The sequence below is a fragment of the Seriola lalandi genome, unplaced genomic scaffold (genome assembly GCF_002814215.2).
Source record: "Seriola lalandi dorsalis isolate HSWRI2012SDOR001 ecotype SW California unplaced genomic scaffold, Sedor1 jcf7180002054517, whole genome shotgun sequence".
Taxonomy (NCBI): Eukaryota; Metazoa; Chordata; class Actinopteri; order Carangiformes; family Carangidae; genus Seriola; species Seriola lalandi.
In genome coordinates, this window is record NW_019525070.1 from 37,218 (window position 1) to 58,977 (window position 21,760).

General features: G+C 40.6%; 1 protein-coding gene across 1 annotated transcript in view; it reads right to left on the bottom strand.

Annotated features, from left to right (window-relative positions):
- The window catches only part of osbp2b (oxysterol binding protein 2b), a 48,691-nt gene that overhangs the window by 6,476 nt on the left and 20,455 nt on the right, over positions 1–21,760 (bottom strand). Inside the window, exons 3-13 of the mRNA XM_023413560.2 lie at positions 12,100–12,350; positions 7,466–7,664; positions 6,581–6,701; positions 5,794–5,860; positions 5,101–5,253; positions 4,754–4,999; positions 4,447–4,567; positions 3,545–3,648; positions 1,780–1,875; positions 1,179–1,363; positions 818–1,038 (exon numbers count right to left, since the gene is read on the bottom strand). Coding sequence (XP_023269328.1) covers positions 818–1,038; positions 1,179–1,363; positions 1,780–1,875; positions 3,545–3,648; positions 4,447–4,567; positions 4,754–4,999; positions 5,101–5,253; positions 5,794–5,860; positions 6,581–6,701; positions 7,466–7,664; positions 12,100–12,350 — 1,764 coding nt within the window. The remainder of the gene's footprint in view (positions 1–817; positions 1,039–1,178; positions 1,364–1,779; positions 1,876–3,544; positions 3,649–4,446; positions 4,568–4,753; positions 5,000–5,100; positions 5,254–5,793; positions 5,861–6,580; positions 6,702–7,465; positions 7,665–12,099; positions 12,351–21,760) is intronic.

Genomic DNA, 21,760 nt, shown 5'->3' on the forward strand with positions numbered 1-21,760 from the left:
CTGAGTTCTCCATAAAATTCAGTCTGGCTTCTATTACACCAAACTCCTCTTGGTTCTCCTCTGTTAAGTCCTGCCCTCTGACCTGCAATCACTGTTGTACTTACTGGAATAAGCAGTACTACTTGAAATATAACCATCAAGATCAGGAGACCTTGAGAAATTATCCATACTAATGAGAGACATCATTTTTATAAGATAAACAGCTACTGTGTATTTATCATTTAATGTAATGCTGTGGTTTGACGTCTGTCTCGCTGTAATAACTGTCTTGACATGCAGCTGAACACGATAAAATAATGATAAAAATAATATTCTATAGATAAATATGTGAGGCTTTATTGCAATAGAGTTGCAAAGGGAGGAGTTTAAAAATACTATAGATTTATATTGTCATTAGTTTTAATCATTCCTGTCAATTTGGTGTGACAGCTAGCTGTATATACAACAATGCCCATGAGCCTCAGCTGCCTGTGGAAAAGAAGCTAATTAGAGGAGTGAATCAAAGCCGTTGAAAATCAAAAATTAATTTTTTTTTTTTTGGTTCTTGCAACTGGGAACAAAACACTGCACCATAAAAAATAATCTTTATCAGGTTTGGTAAGTGGAAGTTGTTTTTTTTTTTTTTAATCAAAATACTCCTTGGTTTTATCAGTTGCTTAACATTTGTATTGAATGGGACTTGGGAAGTCCTCCCACTTCACAACTCTATGCTTCTTTCCCTCCCTTCTTTCTTTCTTCTTCATCATCATCCCTGTTTGTCTTTCACTCAGCACCTTTTTGCCTGTCAGACATCACACTTATGTTCTTCATTTCATACCTTCATCCAGAGCGTCTGAGGCCTCTGCTTCCCTCCTCCTTCTCACAGCTCTTTGTTTCTCCTCTAGCCTCTGTTTTTCTGAGTTTGCTTCATCCCATCGCCCGTCCTCCATCAGCCTCTGGTCTGGTCTCAGACGGCTGTCGGTAAGTCCCACTCCTTCCTCCAGCTCATTCAGGGTCAGTGCCAGCGCAGAGAAGTAGTACATGTTATCAGCGTTCTCCCTGAAAGAGCAAGAGAAGATTTATATTGTGTGATCTTCTACAATCAATGATATTGACTGAATGTTGCAGCTGTTATACAACAACAAGGACTCATTTATTGCAATATTCTTCCTTATAAGCCTGATGAGACAAGCGCTTACGGGAGAGGGTATTTCTTCCACAGCAGTTTGGGGGACAAAGTCTGATAGACGGTCTTCTGCTTGCCCTCTGATCCACTGCCCCCTCGGCTGCTCTGAATGATCTTGGCACTCTCCATTTTATCATCCCATGTACCGGAGAGGATGTAGTGAGCTTGGCCACCACTGTCTGACACCACACCTGTCACCTGAAAACAGCCAAATGAAATCAGAAAATAGAGTCATCACATGGATACTAAAAAAAATTAAGACACTAAAGCAAGTTATCTCTCTGTGTCTTTATGTATCACCATGGCATTTTCCCCTGATGCTTACCACTTAAATGCACTGTCCTTATGATAGTACATCAGTACATTTTTATAAGCTTATCTAAAATTATTCACTACCAAGGAATGTAGCATTGTGCCCCATTTCTAGGTAATTGCTACGTCATCACGGAGATGTGACCTGATGCAGTGAGCTTCTTCTATATTACACTTCTCTTAGAACTAATATATTTGTTGGGACTGTCCAGCAGGAGGCAGCATCACACAAATTAACCCCACACTGTATGACATCATACCAAGGTCAGGTATCAGCAAAGTGCGAGAAGCAAAGCATTTACCTTCCGTGGAACGTCCCTGGAGAAATAACTGTAGGGAGAGAACTTGAGTTGGCAGGTCTCCTTGGTCCTGTGATTCACAATCTCAATGTCCCCCGACTGCACAAATATAGAAATGTTCAACACAAATGAACAACAAAAGAGTGAGAGAGGCAAACACAGAGAGAGAGAATGATAGATACTATTTCACAGTGAGTTTATAGCAGAGAATAACAATCCTGAAGTAAACATGGAAAACAGCAAAACAGACCAGCAAAAATGAAAACTGAAGAGTAAGATGTGACTAATCAGCTAAAGAAAAGATTTGGAATGAGTCCCATTTCCTTCTGATTAGTTCTGTCTGAAAGGCCCTTAAAACCTATTTCCCCTGTCAGCTTCTTGCTCCAGTAAGCAGCCAGAGTAACTAAAGTAAACAGAAATGATCCTGTATAAACATGTGTTCACACGATGTAAAGGTACCATGAGGACTGTTTTGATGAGTGACAGTGACACACATTTTTATCTGCAACATCTAACAACCATGGAATTAAAATTTCATCGACTGTCACACTGTCAAACCAATTATAAAGTGTCTGCTGTAATTCTAGTCCAGTAATAATATTTCCAATGCTAAAGCCATGAACATGACTGTCTCTAGCTTTAGTTGCTGTGCCTGCTGTTACAGTGGCCGGCAGCAGAGGAGGAAAGAGCAAAATAGTTTCCTAAGTTTGGTATGAGTATTGTTTGGCTGATTTAGGCTTCTTCTGCACCAGAGGGCAGCACACTAGTGGAGCAATGCACGGATGTTGTGGCAAATATATTGAATAAAGAAAGCAAAACAATAACAAATAAAATACTGTTAAAATTGACTAGATTTTGATGAGGTGAACGGAGTAACTTGTTTCATTCTGGAGGTGGTGTAAGTTTTGCTAAACTATTATGTAACATTTATATGCCCATAGCAAAAATAAATAACCATAACAGCTTATTTGGATGCATATTCATGGTATATTGCTGCTAGTTAGGCTGTGATGTATCCTAAATTTTAAAGTAACTACTGGGTCCCAAATAAATTTCACATCCCAAGTAAGACCACAGAAGATTGCAAACTGATGTCATCACAAAATAGAAACAGTGGTGGTTTCAAACCAGTCAAAGAAAGCGTTGCTAATGTTTAATGGATGGTGGGAAAAACATTTTGTGTGATGATTCAGAGATGTAAGTGAATTTTTCTTGTTTCTTGTTTCTTCTATCCGTCTCATTTGTCCATGAATTATGTATGTTTGCTCTACAAGGTCACACAGAAACACAAGCACATACACGTTTGGACAACGAGGCCAATATGACACATACATCAGTACATACATCAGTATGTGTCATATCAGGGGAAAAAAAGAAGAAAAAAAGGTGTGTGTGTGTGTGTGTGAGGAGGGGGGGCTTCTGAAGAGACAGGCAGATGTGAAGCCTGCCCCTCCCACCTCCTCCCTCCTATATAACTGGGCCATCTCACTGAAAAAAGAGGATGTTATTTTAGGGTGTTATTAGAGATCAAAGCTAAAGATAAATCCCTAGAGATTTTGAAGCTCTGTATTCATGTTCTGTAAGGCTTTGCTTTGCTCTGATTCCCTTCTTCTTCTTCACAAAGCCCTCCTGGAATGTACCACACACTGTTCTAACGGGAAGAAAAATACCTATAGGCTTGTCTGAAAGGTTAGAGGTAGTAAGGCAGGGTTGGTGGGTTTGGAGCTGTGGTTGAATGGTCACCAATGAGAAGTGCTTGCAAACAGACCTGGTCAATCCACAGCTTGCCCACAATGATGTTGTGCACCGTGGAGGTGACCTTTCTCCACACATAGTGGTTCCCGCTGGCGTGGAACTGCAGGTGAATGGCACCTGGGGAGGGACAGGGACAAAAGGCTGTAAGGGGAGAGAAATATCACAGCTGCTTTTGTTACCAATCTGTAACTGCAGACCTGAGAATGATGTGTTAGATTGTGTGTCTATTTGTGAAGATGGACACTTCTACCTGGAGCAGCTGAAAACAACATGTCATCTAACACATTTATGCCCTGTGCACAAGAAAGACCTTTCCACCTATTTACAGTGTGACCTAACCCCAGAAGACTGATAACATGTACCTTACCATAAACACTTTCCACCTCAGACGTTTTTCTTCTCCTTTTTATTTACGATTTATTTTGGGAATTTTCTACCTTGGGCTTGAACTGGGGCCACTGCAGCAAGGAATCAGCCTTGATACAGTGATACAGTTAATGCAATGTGTTTAACCAGGTGAGCTACCGGTGCGCCCCCAAACATTTTTTCTATTACATGGCACCTCACAGCAGGCATGTAACAGGAAGACAAAGAAAGTCAGATAAATACCACTGCATTTCTTGATGGGACTACATATATCAAATCTTTCAGACAACAGACCCTGCTTTCTACTGCCCCAGTCCAATAGAGACCTCCCTTTATACCCATAGTTTATGTGTGTGTCAAAGGGGTCATAAAACCCTCCTGATTCATTCTCAAACCCTTTCCTCTGGGTTTAGATTGTGCAAGAGGCAGATCAGTGGTCTACCACTCTCAAGTGGGATATCTGGTGCTGGAGCTGTTCAATTTGTATGATGGAGCCTTTATTTACACATATAGTTTGTATGCTTCCCAGCTGAATGTGAAATTTCTTACCCAGAGGCATTATGGAGAGGTATTTGCCGCGGAACTTGCTGGCAATGGTGATTTCCTGCCACAGGGTCCAGCCTCGTTGGGAAATCACATGATGTGCAGCTGCAGGGGGGTGATGGCTCACCTTAGAAGAAAGATGGACACAAAGGTAAAGTAAAATATGGGAAATGTGTTCGCATTAAGCAGCAAGCGCTTAACAACTGGTTTGGAGAACACAGTCTGACCTCATGTACGTCAGTTTGTGTGTCATGTGCTTGCATGCATATCAGTGAGCGTGTAAACAAAAAACTGCCTGTTGCCGTGCTGGTACCTGCTCACACAGCGAGCGGTAGCCGAACTCTTCCAGGCGATCGAGCTCATAGGTCTCGCCCAGGAGGGGGTTGAAGGGCTTCGCTGTCCGGTGGACTGTTGTGGAGTAGGAGGAGACCGAGAAGGCAGCAACCAGGCACATCTGCTCCAGGGAGGACTCACAGCGTGCTGCCTTGTCCAGAAGCTCATGATACTCCAGGTCCTCAGTGAGACGCTGCAGCATTGACAGGGGCTCATTGAAGTTTACCTAAATGGAAGATAGAGAAGGAGTGAAACTCATTATATATAATTCACACAGATTTATGCCAACCTGTCAGCAAGGAGGAGGACCATGCCTCATACACTTACAGGCATGGGGATTTTAGAGAGCTCCTTGCCAATGCAGTTCTTCATGATGCTCCATAAATTGAGGGAGTAGTTGGGCTTGTCTGGGATATGAGTCCGCCTCTGTCTGCGGGGCTGCAGCTCCTTCCCTGACACATCGTTACAGCTGGGAGACATCTGGGATTAGGTTGCAAGTGAGGGGGAGGAGGATGAGAAGATGGTATCTTAACTTTGTATAAAAAAGAATATTCGATATATATATACACGTTTGAGAAATACTTTCAACTTCATGGACAGCTTGGCAGCATATCATCAGGCAAAGAGAGCAAGTGACAGGCAGGAGGAGAGGGAACAGAAAACACAGATGTGTAAGAGAGAGACGCTGTAGCAAAAGAGACATAAGGGGAGAGAAGAGCAGATGTTTGACTGGTAATTAAGATTTAGTTGAATGATGCAGCGCTGAATCTTTGGCACCACAGGGGTGACAATGAGACCGCAGGAAAGACAGACAAAGGCTGTGTGTGTAAGAGCATGGGATGAATGTAGGGTAGGAAAGGAAGACTGTGAGAACAGCAAGTGAGGATAGTTATATAAATAAATCAATGAGCTGTGTGCTCTCCACCAGCACAAATTGATCTATACTGAGATTACAAAAGTCAGCAGTGTTCACAAATGTCAGTTGTATTAGTCAGACTTGTTTGGAAGACAGACGCTTACATGGTCGTCCTGGTTCCAGTCATTGGGGTGACCTCCGCTCGCTCCGCTCAAATTACTCTGAGATCGTCTGGAACAGAATGAAAATATTTTCTTCAATGGGTGCTGGACACACACAGACTCCTTGTCTTTCTCTCTACCCTTCAGCACTTGCACACCCACCCAATACCCAGTGCACACAAGGGAGCAAAGAGATTGCTGGGTATTACAGATGAATGCTGTGCAACTGTTCCTGTCATTTTTTTTAATGGTGCTACTTGAGTCGAGGGATATGTTGCAAGAAATGAGCCATAACAATAATGAGGAAGAAAAAACTGAGGCACTCCAGACGTTTTTAAAAAAGTAAAGACTGAAGCAAAAACAAGTGGAGCTGCCAGCAGGAGACTGACTCCAATGCAGCAAACAAATATGCTTTAAAAATGTACTGAAAGAAGCAAAAACGAATACAGGAAATTGGTTTACTTTGCTGCAGGAAAGCAGAGAGTCTTAAGTTATTTTTGTCTTTACAACAGAGTGAACATATGTGACAAAATCAAAGAGTGAAGGGAACACCGGTCTATGATTTGTGTGTGTGTGCATTTAGATTAAGTTGTCACATCATGAGGCATCATCAGAGCCTTGTTCAGCTGTCAGCCAGAGTCGAATTCACTATTATCACTAATTAGAGCACAGAGATAGTTTATAGCAACTTTCTTCCCTGTATTTGTCTTTCAGTTGTCCTTCTCTTTCAAGAAATAAATGAACAAATACTGCAGAGCATGAACCACATGCATCCCTGTGTGAGACTGACCTGTGCTGTGTGTTCTCAGTGGCAGTCACTGTGATGAATGCAGGGGAGTCCTCCATGGCATCAAAATACTCAGTATCCTCATCTTCATCACTTGCCTCTTCTTTGTGCGGCCTCTCACTTCCTTCATTCAAGACATATGCATTTGTGAGTACATACAGACACCATACAGCACTAGCAGAGCCATCACATGTTGGCGAGTTTGTATTGTACAGAGTTCAGGGCGAGAGTAGCGTGTAATCACAGACCCATGGCAATTAATCAAGGAATAATCAGCTTAGTAAAATTGGCAATGTTCCTGCTGGTTAACTAGCCTGAATGATGCAAGTTCCTCAGGGGCTGCTTCCCATATTCAGTATCCAACATTTAATATTCAGTATGTTCAGTGATCCGTTATCTGCACAAACTGGAGCCTCTAACAGAAAAGCACAAATCCTTATATAGAGTGATCATAATGCTTTCTAATGAAAAGTGACTTTCAAACAAATACCACTATGAATAAAAGATTCACTAAAATCAGTGGGTCTCTCCTTGTTGAAGGAAAAAAACACATGTATGTTTGACACAAAGGGTGAGGAGATTTGAAAACTCAAAAAGTGGCATTAGAGGAAAGGTCATAGGGTCGTGTTATAGATTATGGTTATAACTAAACAACCATGAAACAAACCGACTGGGTGGACAGAGGAGACCACATGACCTACAGCCCTTGGTGAAGGAAATTACCACCTCTAACGTAAGTATAATCCAATCCAGTCCTTCTGACACATCTTAAAATTTCCTTCCTCCACATGACGAATGCCTATAATATTGAGCCTCAGGCCACACATGACTTTTAGCCAGTAAAGTGAGGTCCACAGGAGTAAGTAACACACAGACAGTCAGTCTCACCCTTGTTGGTGGTAGGGGCACTGGGTGCGCTGGAAACAAGCGTGGGTGCTTCTCTCCACGCTCGCTCCAGGCTGTTATGCTGCTTGGCTAGCTGCTCAATGGTCTCCTCTAGGTGAGTGCGCTGCTCTCGCTCATACTGCAGGGCCCGCTGCCACCTCCTACTGTGAGTCTCTGCTAGGTCCAAGAAGTCTCGACACGCCTGGGGGAGCACATGCACACAAGAACATAAGCACGGAGAGAGCACTGAAAGTTTAATTTCTATAACATTGAAACTGTTGGTCATAATTCTCAACAAGGTGCCCTTGCTATCACTAATAGCTCAGATTAAATAGCATGGCTGTGAAATCCAGTCATCATGGGGATTTTGAAAAAAAAAAGTGACTTCTTTTGGTTAACGTTCAAGTTTAGGTTATACCTTCTTTAAAATAACACCATTAAAATTATACAGTTTTTATGAATCTTTAAGTCAACAATTAACACTATAATGAAAAAAAATCATCAGGACGTGACTTTTCCTGACAGCTGACAACAACATGAGAGAGAGAACACTGGGATGGAAAAAGGTATGGAGACATCTGTGTCATTCATTTTAATCAAGGTGACTAATCACCACTGTTTCAAACAATCATCTATAGGTTAATTAGCTGTCTGTGGAACATTTACTGGGTCTCCCTGCTGTGTCAAATGTGCCTTGGAGGAAACTGACAACAGAAAACATCATTGGATGATGAGCTGATTCCATAGCAGACTATATCTGAGTCAAGAGGGGGCATCATTGTTGCTGCTTTGGTTTTACTGCTGAGACAAAGAGGTTACTTCAGATCAAACATATATGTCAGCACTTGTGAGCACTGCATCATATATCTGACAGCTTTGCCTCATAGTGAATGAAAGGTCAATTAACCTAAGTAACACCTTACAGCTGACCACATCCACAATGAAATTGCCATTTGACAGTTCACAGAGTCAGCGAGGGTTTCTGAATAATCATTTTGAAACTGACGCATTACTATCAAGTATTTTTGTAGTATTTTGTGGGGGCTAGTTTTTGGAATTTCCTACATGAGTGGAACAGCTCATGATTGCATAGGGACCACTCAGTATTTGCAGCAAATGTCTCTTTGGTCCCAGAGCCAGAGGGGCTGTTGAGAGTGAGCTTCAACCACTTAGATAAAGTTGTGGCTGGAGGCAGCGAGCTGGAGGAATGAATGTGTCACACAGCTCAAATAATCTCTGTTCTCTGGTGAGAGCAGTCAGGATGTACAGTATCACCTGTAGGCAGCCGGAAGAGAAACAAGGATGCGGTAACCTTCAGAAAACAGATTATCTATCTGTCTGCTGAAAAAGTGCTTCTCTATCACACTGATACACTATCAGTTGGCACTTACTATTTAAAGAGTTAATATTCTTAGTAAAATTTGAAAGCTATTTCTAAAAGTCATATTACCATAATATATTCAATATGTGTGACAAATCTTAAATCTTACAGATTAACTAAATTAATGCTTTAAATTTAAAAATGTATTTTTCATTTTACCATTTTGATGATAGGTGCTTTTAATTATCTGTTATAATATTATGATAATTCTTATTAGTTAACTCGTTGTCATGCAAAACATCATCAATGACATTTCCACATAACTACTCAAAGAGAAGGGAAACCAGGAACAGAAAGAAGAGCTAAAACTAAAACATAAGACACATTATGACTATTAGACACTGTATGACTATTACAATAACATCAGGATTTCATGTAGCACATGCAGTTGATATGACCATTCATTTAATCTTTGCACATGTGTGTCTGGATTGTCTGGTCCTGAACAGAGAGAAAGTTGTACGATGAGCTAAGCTGGTGAGCTTTATGTTTTCACCGGTGTCTGTTTGTTTGTCGTTTGGTTTGTTTTCCAGCAGGATTAGGCAAAACATTTGCACTGAACTTGGTGGAGGGATGGCACATGGGCTGGGAAAGAACTAATTTTAACTAAATACTTACTGTGAATTTGAATATTTATTCCTCTGGTGCATGTTGTTTGATATTGGCCTTGGCAGAGGTCTGCACTTTGTTTAGTGCCGTTTTACTTATAAATGTATTTGAGATTATTTCTGGAGCATTTTCGCTTCATTGGCAACTGACCTAAACTCCAGATATGGTTTAACATCTAAATGTCTTTGAAAAAAAATGTTATCAAAAACAAAATAAGCAAAAATGAAAAAATCTTGACATGTTCTCCAGCAATACCAATGTATTGATTGCTAATTTAATGAATTACATTATTCCAAAAGTCAAGATACAACACCATCATTAACAAGTTCTGCTTGATCCTGTGAGTTAAGGCCAGTTCAGGCAAGGAAAACAACTTTCCTTTGTTAGAACAAAAGAAAAAGTGTTACATGCTTATCTTGTTGCTACTTGAGTAACTGAAAATCAAACATATGGTAATGGTGCAGGTTCACTATATTGATACTGCTGAAATATCATACATCCGTTCCCTTTATGAAAGTTACATTTCAGGTGTGTCTTAGAGCAGAAAATCCTTGACTGAAACTCTATTTTACTCAAGACACAATACAGAAATCACAAAATATCTAATACTGAATATGTTACAAGACTTGTCTCCAATCAATCTCTTACCTTCAGCAGTGTTGCCGTGTCTAAACATCACTCTCTTAGCATCACTTTAAATGTTAGATGTGCATGTGACGTTGCGGTCAACTTCCTCAGACATAACCATGATATGAAACTCAACACCCACTTGAAAAAGTATGGTGGTTCCACTTTTTTATGCTGACTCTCCAGTACGAAGAAAGACTGCATGTGATGTCCGGTGTGGGAAGAAAAAAGCCAATGAGTAGTGAATGGGTAACAGATCAAATTAAAAGTCCTGATGAAGTATGCAGAATGAGCGATGTGACCACGAATGAAATAAACTTGAGCAACATGTGATTAAACCACACAAGTCTGAGAGATACAAACAGGCTAGAGCTTGGATTCTTATGAGCAGTTACAGCACCGCTAAATGAACTAGAGTGAATGTCAGGGTCAGATCACTGAGAACATGCAATTGTGTCTTGCCATTACGGCCTCCATCTTCCTCCAACCCCTCCTCTATCCTTTATTCCCTCCTTGCATGCATAGCCCAATCTCTTTGGAAAAGCACATAAAAACTACATTAATATTTTAGAGCAAAGGGCATGATTACAGCGAGTGAACCCACGGCTGCAGAAATACAAATACCCACATTCTGCCTGCTCTCTGCTTGAAGAGAGCCATTTACAACACCAAAAACTACCACAGGGAGTTTGTGGCAGCACTTCTTTCTCATTAGAGGCACATTCTTAGCGAACTTAGTGATATTTTAATGAGTTAAGCATTCGAAGAGGGTCTATTTTATTGCTTTTTTCAAATAACTTTGAGTTTCCCATACCAATTGATAAAAAATGGATGACAAGAAGAAACAAAGGCCATTTTGAGTGAAATCTAGATTAAGTACTTTCTTTTTTATCTTACCCCATGGCTAACGTCTCTTAATAGGCAAAATTAGCACATACTTAACTATATTACGAGTAATAATCTCTTATTACTCAATTTCAAAACAAATTTTAAAGTAAAAAAAATACTTGCAGTTTGAACATGGTTGAGTGACCAAATTATTCTACACCTATCAACCAGACAAGCAACTGAAAAATCAGTCAGACATGCATTATAGGCAAAAAAACATTCTCTGCCCAAGAATAGACAAAGCTATGAAATAATTCAAAGCCACTGAGAGAAGCAGGAAGAAAGACAAACCTTGTATGTATGATTGTCTGGCTTTAGTCAGAGCAGGTCTGTCTGTCTGTCTGCCTAACTGTTAGTCTAGAAGGGTCTGACATTCCTCACCAAGCAGGGAGGGTCAAGGGTTTGAGAAGAGTGGGAGAGCAGGGGCTATTCCTGTCCCCCCCACCCACTATCATATCTAGTATCACTCCCTAAGGGACCTCAACTCTCCCTGAACTCTTGTCCATTACCAACATACTGTAAAGCCCATGGTATTTACCATTGACGAGAATGGAACAACGCCAGATACAGTAGAGCATTTCTTATTATGATGCTGGTACTCAGAGCCAACACATCAGACTTAGTGGCAACTGAGAACCTGGTCTTGTTGGTTGTGTTTTGTTAAATGTAGCCAACAAAGTTATAACTTGGTAAAGAGAAAGCATAAAATAAGAGTTTCATGTATGTTGCACAGATTGTATAGCTGTTTGAGGAAAAGTTTTTAATTTGTCATCTTGGACTATATCAATAAAAATGACTTAACTCATTCTACCAACAGCAGAGATGATAGTATTCTCAACAATACTAAGCTACAAGAAAAGCAAACCTCCATCAACTCAGCAGCTTAACTTTTTAAACATTAAATTAGATGGTAATGTTGAACAGGGTCTGGTGGGGTGTAAACCTGCAGCTCAGTTTCTCTGGTTTTACATTCCTCAATGTGAAGTGATCTCATCTCTCATCACTCACTAACCAGGGTATTATAGATGACTGGCATTCCTGTCACATTGATCATGCCAAAGCATGCAGAACTCAGATTACTCTCTGCTCACTGCTGCTGTGTCTTGTAGCCTGGTCTGTCCCAGCTACTTACATTGATCATAGCATTGGAAGTGATGCGGAAGAGGGTGGCCCTTTCGTTGACTGCCTTGATCTTCTCCCCTCCCTCCACGGGGACTTTCAGGCCCTCGAGTTCACTCAGGGAACGCTGCAGGGCCGCCCCATGCTTGGCGATCAGGTCATTACACGTGCTGAGGTCATCGAGCTTGCTGACAAGTATCTTCAGGGTACCCTGAATCTCGCTGCGGTCCGACTGGGATGTGGGCTCCTCGTCCCCTGAGTCATCTGGAAGGGAGAGGTCAAAGGTCACACAAAATATCTTGAAAAAGAGATGTATTAGAGATATATTTTTCAGAAAGGTATTTCATACAACATGATTAGATAGCTGCTGAATTGCAAAATAAGTGCAGACCTCTTTCTTTTTTAAACTAATACTTCCCACTAGAGATGCATTGACTTGACTTCCACCATGGTAAACAAATATCCAGTTTCTCCTCAGTGACCTCAACTGTCAAACCTCCATGACAGATAACTTATGACAGACGCTTAAAAAAAGTGTAGTGTTATATCAATAAAGATAGGAAGCCACAGTGTGTTGTTTACATATTTCTGTGTATTGGTAATGTGTTGCTCAATGAAAAACTACTTAGTAACCATGAAAACAAACCATTTAACAGTAATTTATTCAAATGTTGAAATAAGAGTTAATTGGACAGCCATTAGTCAGATTATACATATGGCTTTCTTTGACGCACACAAATACACTCGTAAAACAGTAGCACACTAATCATAACTTCTCCGGCTGCAAACATCCTTGAAAGCTTATTAAATGTCAGTGTGAGCTGCATTAGGACATCTGAATACAGACAGCTCGCCCATACCCATGAGCCTTTGCTGTAGCAGCTGCCTTTCTGTATGATGTCACCAAAGAAGGGTTACTCAAGGTTAAACAGAACATACGAGAACAGTGTTGCAGTGTCAGCTTTATATTACACACGTATACGCACAAACACACTGCAAGCACAAGCATGCGCATGCACACACAGACACACACAGACACACAGACACACAAACACACACACACACACACACACACACAGAAAGACAGAAATGTACCAACAGTAAGACACACTCATATAGTAAAAGGAAAAAAACAAAGCAGAACTACAAATTTTTCGGAACTTAAATGGATATATGCAGAATCTCTCTGGAAGAATAAATTCTACTCTATTATCGTTTTATAGCAAAAGATCAGGGAACCTGCGTGTTGGATTTTGAACTGAGGAAATATTTGAACACCTGTTTATCAAATCTGCATTAACACAATAAATAATTCCCCACATAAAAGCAGCTGTTTGTGTGTTTCTATTTTGATAAATGAAGCTAACAAAACCACACCAGAAGAGTCACATATGAAACTACTGATCCTGCTAAAACTAAGAAAACAGGTGACAAACTGGAAGGAGCAGGGGGACATGAAGCTGTTCATCTCAACAAGGAAAATATATTTCTGTAACAGTGAGGTTAAAGGTTCGAGAGTAGAGAGAAAGTCTCTCCACCCTCTCGTCCACCCTGTTGACCCTCTAAAGCTCTAATGTCTAGAAAGTGCTGTTCTGCTGTCTTGTACAGCCCCAGCATGCAGAGTGTGCTTTGTCACATTGAAAAGGTGTGTTATAAAGCTGATAGGACAGACTGTCACAGTCTAGGTGAGAGGCAGCGCTACAGCAACACTTTCTCCCAAGAACAAGGCAGCTGACTGTGACCTCGCAGTGGAAGAGACTATCACCTCTGTCAAGCCTATTTACACCATGCAAGTATAACACGGATATCTGCCCGGGGGATGCTGGTAGCCTGGACTACATCATGTAACAGCAATATACTGAGGTCTAATTTGACTGGGACCTTTGTCCAGTGGAACGTCCAGCTCCACTGGACAAACAAGCAACACGTAGACATATCCACACGGGTGAGCTGCTGGTTGGCATCTACAACAATGCTCCAGTTACAGTGTTTTCAAATTAATTTTTGTTAAATGCAATGGCAGCACATTGAATAATGAAGTGAATATGATCTTCCAAGTGAGTGACCTTTTTGAGTCCCAATGCAAGAATTCACCATTTAGAAGCTTTTCAATAGCCTTTGCAAAGCAGCCATGTCAGTATCAAGAGTACAGTCTAACGGTTATTCATGTTCAGGGCCAAAACAAAACAAATATAAATATCTGAGACTTGTTGTCAGTTAACATAAACATATAATATTAATATCTTTTAAAGGGGTCCTCAGTCAGTCCACCTCTCTTGTCCAGGCTGAAATGTCTAAACAGCTGCCGGATGGATTGCCATGAGGTTTTGTACAGATATTCATGGTTCCCAGAGGTTGAATCTTAAGGACTTTGGTAACCCTGATTTTTCTTCTAGCGCCACCATGAGGTTGACATTTGTGTTTTTTAGTGAAATGTCACCAGAACCATTGGATGGACTGCCATGAATAGTGTTTCAAACATTAGTGTCCCCCTCAGGATAAACTGTATAGGAAAGCACAATGTACTTTAGCATCACATGTAGTGATCGTACTGTATATAGATGGAGTGGAGTCCTCCCATCTAGGAGTAAAGAGTAACAAGTGGCGTTCATTTTGAAAGAGGAAAGAAGGGTGAGCAAAAGGGAGAAAGAGAAAAAAATCTCTCACCATATTTGCATTCCTGGGCATCCATTTTCACCCAAAGGTAACCAGAGTTCAGCCAGGAAGTTGCAGCACACACACAGGCCACTGAGCTCTGGCCTCAGAGGTACTGTGTGAACATTGAATAGGCTTTCAGAGACACAAATGTCTGACCATTAGAAGAGACAAAAAACAAAAGAGTCCAGCCAAAGGTCAACCCAGCAGCCCTACAGCGGCAACAAAACCTAAAGAGAGCCTGGATCAGAAAATGACACCACTATGCACCCATTGCCAGCCAGCATTAGGGTAGGAATCAGATTACACTGAATTTCAATAAAGTTACTGCAGAGAAGGGAAAGTAAAGAAGATGCTGCTGAAGAAGAAGAAGAAGATGAAGAAGAAGAAGAAGAAGAAGAAGAAGAAGAAGAAGAAGAAGAAGAAGAAAGTAAAGTCAGAAAATTGAGTGGAGCGTGTGTCAAGAGACGAACAGCTGCAGAGCAAAGTAAAAGAGTTGAGGGAGGAAGCCAAAGAGCAAGTTGAGAGAGGGTTGGATAACGAAATAAGCCTTAAATTGGTAAAGCATGACAGAAAAGTTAGTTTGCAAGTTAGTGTAGTTTTGAACTTCCTCCCACAAGGCAACAATACGCCTGCCCCAAATCACATTTGATTGGATCAATTTATGCATACGCCCTAAAGTTAAAAATGTGAGTCATCAAAAGTATTTTAATGTTTTTTCAGGAAGAAAGAATATTTTTGCCCAAAAGGGCATTTTATGCTTTTATTAGGTAACGATAGAAGAGAGATAACAGTAAATGGGTGAGAGAGATCAATATGCAAAAAAGGTCTGACTCAAACTGATCACTGTCTTAACCTCTAATACACAGCGGCACTCCAAAAAGAGAGACATTTTGATATTAGAAAAACATCAAAAATCATTTCAGACATACATTTACTTAGTAATAAAACAACAACAAAAGAGGTTTAGTCTTTATTTATCCTAAGAGAAAATAAATGAAAAACTGCTTCTGGAGAAACTGAAAATGTTCTTTAAGTCAAATAAAGACTAGACTGTTCTGGAGTTAATTTTGTAGAACAAGGATAACTGGATATGTGAACCAAAATGTATCTAATTAGAACACACAGCCATGGATATGGCAAATTATTATAACATTTCATTTTGATCTTGTCCAATTAGTGCAATTTTTCAAAGGCCAAAAGACAGTGGTGAGATGCACCATTGTTGCAAGTTTCCTCGATGTCTCATCAGTGTTAACGGGAGATTGTGTATTAAACATGAACAAACAACTAATCAGTGTACATTAAATTAACAATATGTAAACAATAAAATAAACAATATGTACACAATATATACAATAACAGGGTATTGTTATGAAAGTGAAAGTTACACACACAACCCCTGACAAGAGTACCTGTTAAAGTTCGAGTGGGTCAGCCATGGACAAAGGTACGGTGTTTTGAGAGTGTGCCAGGTGCAAAGACCTCAGTTGATTGCAGGGTATAACGCATCCTGCCCTCAAGTTCCTTCAAGGCAAAATGAAAGTACAGAACACTGGAGACTGACCCATAGTAACCCCTTCAGGGGAAATCAAACAACAACATCTTTTGTTCTGATGGAAAACCAAGGTTACTGAATGGCAAAGTCACCACTGCCTGAGTTACAGTAGACTCAACACCAGTACTGTGCATCACGTCATCATCACTCATTTGAGAGTGTGAAATTACAGAGGGCCTGGATAATATGCAGTTCACTGTTAAAGGGACACTGGGAGGTAATGAGACATTTTAGAGGTGCTGAGGAAAAAACAAAAAGCATGCAAGAGACATTTCACACATTTAAAAAAAACAGTACATTGGCTCAAGATAATGATTGTTTCCAATTTAATGATATGCACTGTTTTGACATTTGAAAGTAAACTAAAATAAATGACTAAGTGAGGACATTTGAAGCACTGCAGTCAAGGCTTGCTCATATTATTCACCCTCATTCTGCCAATGAGTTCAGCAGCTCTAAGCAATGCCACTTAAAAATAAACTGTCACATGTCCCAAGGAATATTTGTTTAGAAGAGACTCTGCTTACAACATGTCGTCTGCAAAACCTCTTCTCTTTCCAAAACCTCACTGAAACGAGCTGCAAAAGCATAGATGTGGGATATCGGCTCTGTGTAGACAGCTTGTAACTACAAGGAGACACCGGGACACAAAGCTTTCTTCAATCTTAAACAAAGTTTGTCACAAATGTCCTTTCTGCTCTGTCCTTTCAGTTCACTGAGCCAGATCCATGTAGCATCAATGAAATGTCAGGCACTAGCGGACAAGTTTGAATGAGATGAAAACCTTTCACAATATCATTTAACAATATATAAGAAAAAATTCTTTCAACTGTATATCACTAAGACCTGGAATAAAAAGTGAATACTGGGTTTTACACTAAAGCTGTAAACTCAGTAAATAGGCTGTCTATGTTGTCTGCATCAGTGTCACTGCCTAGCTCACCCTCTCACATCTCCAACCCCTTCCTTCACAACAGAAGATGTGGATGGATGGATCACCACAGCAAAGTCGGCACCATGAGGCAAGGCCAGGGGCCCATTACCACCCCAGTCATGCCTCAAGGGCAGATCCCCCCCGACAAACACACACACACACACACACAATTTACAACCTCGAAGAACATCCCGCTTCAACGCAAATGCGTGCTTGTTTCCATCTTTCACCATGCCTCCACCTCCACTGCATTCTCCTCCTGAGGTGATATATCTTAAGCAAATATCTGCATCTGAAGCAAGCAGAGATACAAGCTTATAGGTCACAGCTCATCAAATCAACATTTCAACAAAAAAAACACACATCCATCTTCCTCCTCAGCATGTGTATAGCGTCTTTGCTTCTTCGCCCCTTCCTCATTGTCCATCTCAGTGGTGAGCACAGAAGAGCGAGGCAAAGCGAGAGAGAGCAAGAAAAGAGGCAATGGGAGAATGTAATTGGGAGAGCGGCACGCTGCTATCCCACTGTCAGGGCTCGTCTCTCTGCTCGTCCCTGAGGACAGGCTGTCAGATCAGTGGAGCCAGGCCTCCGGCTGACAAGACGTCACCCTGTGGTAGAGAGACGTGCATGGCCAGTAGGTGAGCACATGGGAGAAATGTACGACCCCTCTGGATTAAAGATGGCATTTAAACATAGTGAAATGCCTAATCAGAGAGGAAACTAATGTCAGAGCTCACTTTCATTTCTAATGTTATTTACCACTTATTTTTACAGCTCAGTCACCATGGTGCTGTGGACTGTAGAGCAAATTCATCTGCCAGCAGCATAGCCGTGAGGCAGGTATGTCTATACTTGATCTGAGTGTAGTCAAATCTTGTTATGGTTTACAGCATCATTTCTATAAATTATATTTGTTCTTTGTTAAACTACTAAGAGCCATACATTTACACTGTGACATACTGTATAACATAATGAATTAATCATTATGATTCTAAGACACTGATTCAAATTAGCCAGCCTCAATGCATGTGTGAATATCACTGCAGGTTTAGCACAGAGCGTGTTTATACCTGTGGCTGGTGAATAATTCTCCCACCACTGACAGCAAAGAGAGAGGGAGATGACTGTTCTGATGGAGTGTGCAAGAGACAGGGAATATATGAGAAGTTTATCAGAAACAGAAGTGAGAACAAGCCCAATGAAGAACGAGGATGTGTCCCAGGGGATGGGAGTGTAATCCTGGCCAGTAATTGCTAACTGGCTCCATACCTCCCGTGAGATACATCACAAGGAGACAAACACAGGAGACAGCAGGTTAAAGGCAGTAACATGGCGCTCAGCTCTGCCCAAGCAAATGAGGAACTGTGCAGTGCAACTCATCACTGTCCCCAAAGCTCTGCAGTACAGCTCTGGCAGTGTATCCAATCAAACACTCTCAGTAAGCAGCAAACAACAAAGGAAAAGATTAACAGCAAACTGCAGCAACTAAACAATGTGTTTTAATTCAGTAACATTTTATAATGTGCCAGGATAGACAAACAGAAAGACGATCACTCTGCTGACTACTAAACTGTAGATTTATATTCTGGTATACCGAGTAAATTTTATAAATTCCCAGCTGGTATGTTAAACCTGTGAGGGGGGAAAATGGCTCTTGGTTACTGCATAACTCCTACAGTCTGAAGGTTGAGGTTATTAATTATCCTACAACCTGAGAATACTAACTGAGCTCATCTACTCAAGTCTGGTCACTGTATCAGGATTTCCAGGATATTACTGCAGTAATAAAAAAGCTTATTGTTGTAGAGAAACGACAAACAAGCAAAAACAAGCAAAGTGTGACGCAAGCGTCAACCATCTGAAGCAGTCTACAGTGATCTCTTCATTGACTGATGTACAAGATTTTTGTTTTTAAAGAAACGCAATGAGTTCAATTAAAACCAATGTATACAAGTCTGGTAAGCATACATTAATTAAATGCATTCTCACATGCATAAATTTTTCATCTCCATGCATGCAAATATCTGCTCAGGCTGTGAAGTGGAGGGTCTGTTTACCGCGGCCGTGACTCACATAAAACAGGGCTGAAATATGAAGATAAAAATATTAATGCTTTTGACGGACTGGTTTCATCAACAGAGGTAGAGAGCACATCAGGGGCTATTCCACAACATAATGCACATTTTCCAGTCTTAAACAATTGACTTGCATGTCACAATTTTTTATTAGTTACCTAACAAATGCACACAAACCTAATACACTAATGCGTGCTCGGGATGTAGTATTATTGCTCATTTAAAGTTATAAGATTTTCATGACAACGAACCTTGATGTCGATGTTATTTGTGGTCGTCATTTTGTCTGAAATAGCCATTCAATGTATTTACAATATGTAATTACCTGTGTATATGGTAGGTTTCACTGTTAGTGTTAGAGTTCCTGTGTTTGATTCAAGCTGCCTTCAAAACACAAATCACAAGAAATGATGCACACATGCAATTGTTACTTTTTGCAATTTTATTCCCCAGATTGCTGGATTCTATGATATTAAACTACACTTTCTGTTGCCATGGTAACCACAAAATCATTTAAAGCAACTATAATTTATATTTTTATGATAACAATGTATCAAATGAGAGTATAAAAAAAGGTGTCTCTTGAAGTGATGCTCCTCTCAGTTTTAAGGAGCTTCATAGCGAGTTTCAGCTCATTGTGTAGCTGTCCGGCCTGCAACTACACTGTTCTGGTTCACTCTCACAGCTTTCATATCAGTGTCCTCGGCTGCAGCAGATAGCTGTTTGCACAGAAAAAAAACTCTAAAAACTCTCCGTACGCCACCTGCCCAGCAGCAAAAAGCAGACAGACACAGAGAGCGACTAGCTGGAGAACGTTGTGGAGAATTTAGCAACTAAAAAGCCCCAAGTGGCCGAAAAAAAAGAGGTATTACAGGCTCAGGGATCATAATCTAATGACAGAATATGACTCTTCCTTCTATGCGACATGTGAAGTTTATGTGCTGCTTCCTAGCTGCATACAAGTATCATAGTAGCATTCATTTGGACACTAGACTTGGGCATTACTAATAACCATGAGATAAAACAGATTTGTCAACCACCAAATTTTGCCAGTTTATTCTGAGGTGGCGCTCACTTTAAAATTACTGGCTGTAATGTATTAAGTCATTTGGGTCAATAATGTTGCATATCAATTAGCAGGATTGCTTTATTCAAATCATCAGTCATTTTTTTCCACCAATGTGATGAAGCTCCTTGATTGGCCAGGTGTTGAATTCATTGGATTAACAAAAACAGACATTCCTGTGCAGTTATTGTGTCCACGCTTGCAATAGGCACTTACAGTGAAGGAGGATTTTACCTGTATTGCCATCTCAAGTTCTACAAAACATTTGATCTCCTATTTGAGAATGTAGAAAGATGTAGCAAGATCATGATCCATGACTCAGTAACCTCAGAACATGGCAAGATTGTTATCCATCATGCTAATTGTCTGGGTGCCAGTGCTGCAAGATAATGAGCCACGAAGGTAACCATAAAACCACAGCTGAGGTGACTGCCTTCTCAGAGCGCTAGCAGAGGTGTCTTTAAAGTACTCTTAAATTATGTGCATCAATATTTGAAAAATTAAACATGATGAGAGCATTGCAGGAGCTCGAGGGGCTGACCCTGCACTCCAACCCTTATTAAAACATGCATCCAGTATGCGTAGGGGATATGTTTGTTTATAGCTGCAGAGCGATAAGAGTGAAATGTCAACTGTCTGTGCACACTGACAAAGTTTTCACTCTCTATTCTTCTCTGGAAACAGAGAAGCTCAGAGCTCTGATTATCACAAGAACTGATTATCAAACTGATGCAGAATCTCGCACGGCAGTGCGGCTCCACAAGAGATTTTACATGTCAACAAACCACTCAAAATAATTCTGTCCATCATAACAGCCTGAGTACACCGAGAGCTTTCCACTGGGACCTGAGAACATCTCATTTTCCGACTGCAGATGCCTCTGATTATCAATGATATATCCTACAAATTCATAAATAAAATGTTTTCATGGTCAGGCACGGATGCTTCCACTACACAAATAGATAAGAATGAAGTGACGTGTATGAGACCTACAAAATGTGGTACAAGGGCAAAAGTGCGCTTCACTTTCTGGGAGCAATACAGTACCAGAGGCAGGTATTCTCTGTATCTCTGACATTTATTTTACATAACTGTAGTGCAGATATGTGCACATAGGACTTGCACAACTGCATGATCATTTGAATTTAATTAGACAGAACTCACAAAATGTTTCAGAAGCTTGTCAGATTGCAATCAGGTATGTTAACACTAAGAAATCATCCTTACTTTAAGGAATTTTTGAGGAATGATTGTAGTTTTTTTCTCACAGCTTTCTTAGGCTGCTCTCTGCTTTAATTTTTCACAAATTCCAGAGCATGTATAAAACTGGAGCACTGCCTTCATGGCAGTGACAACAGCATGGCTGTCTACCAGACATGATTGTTT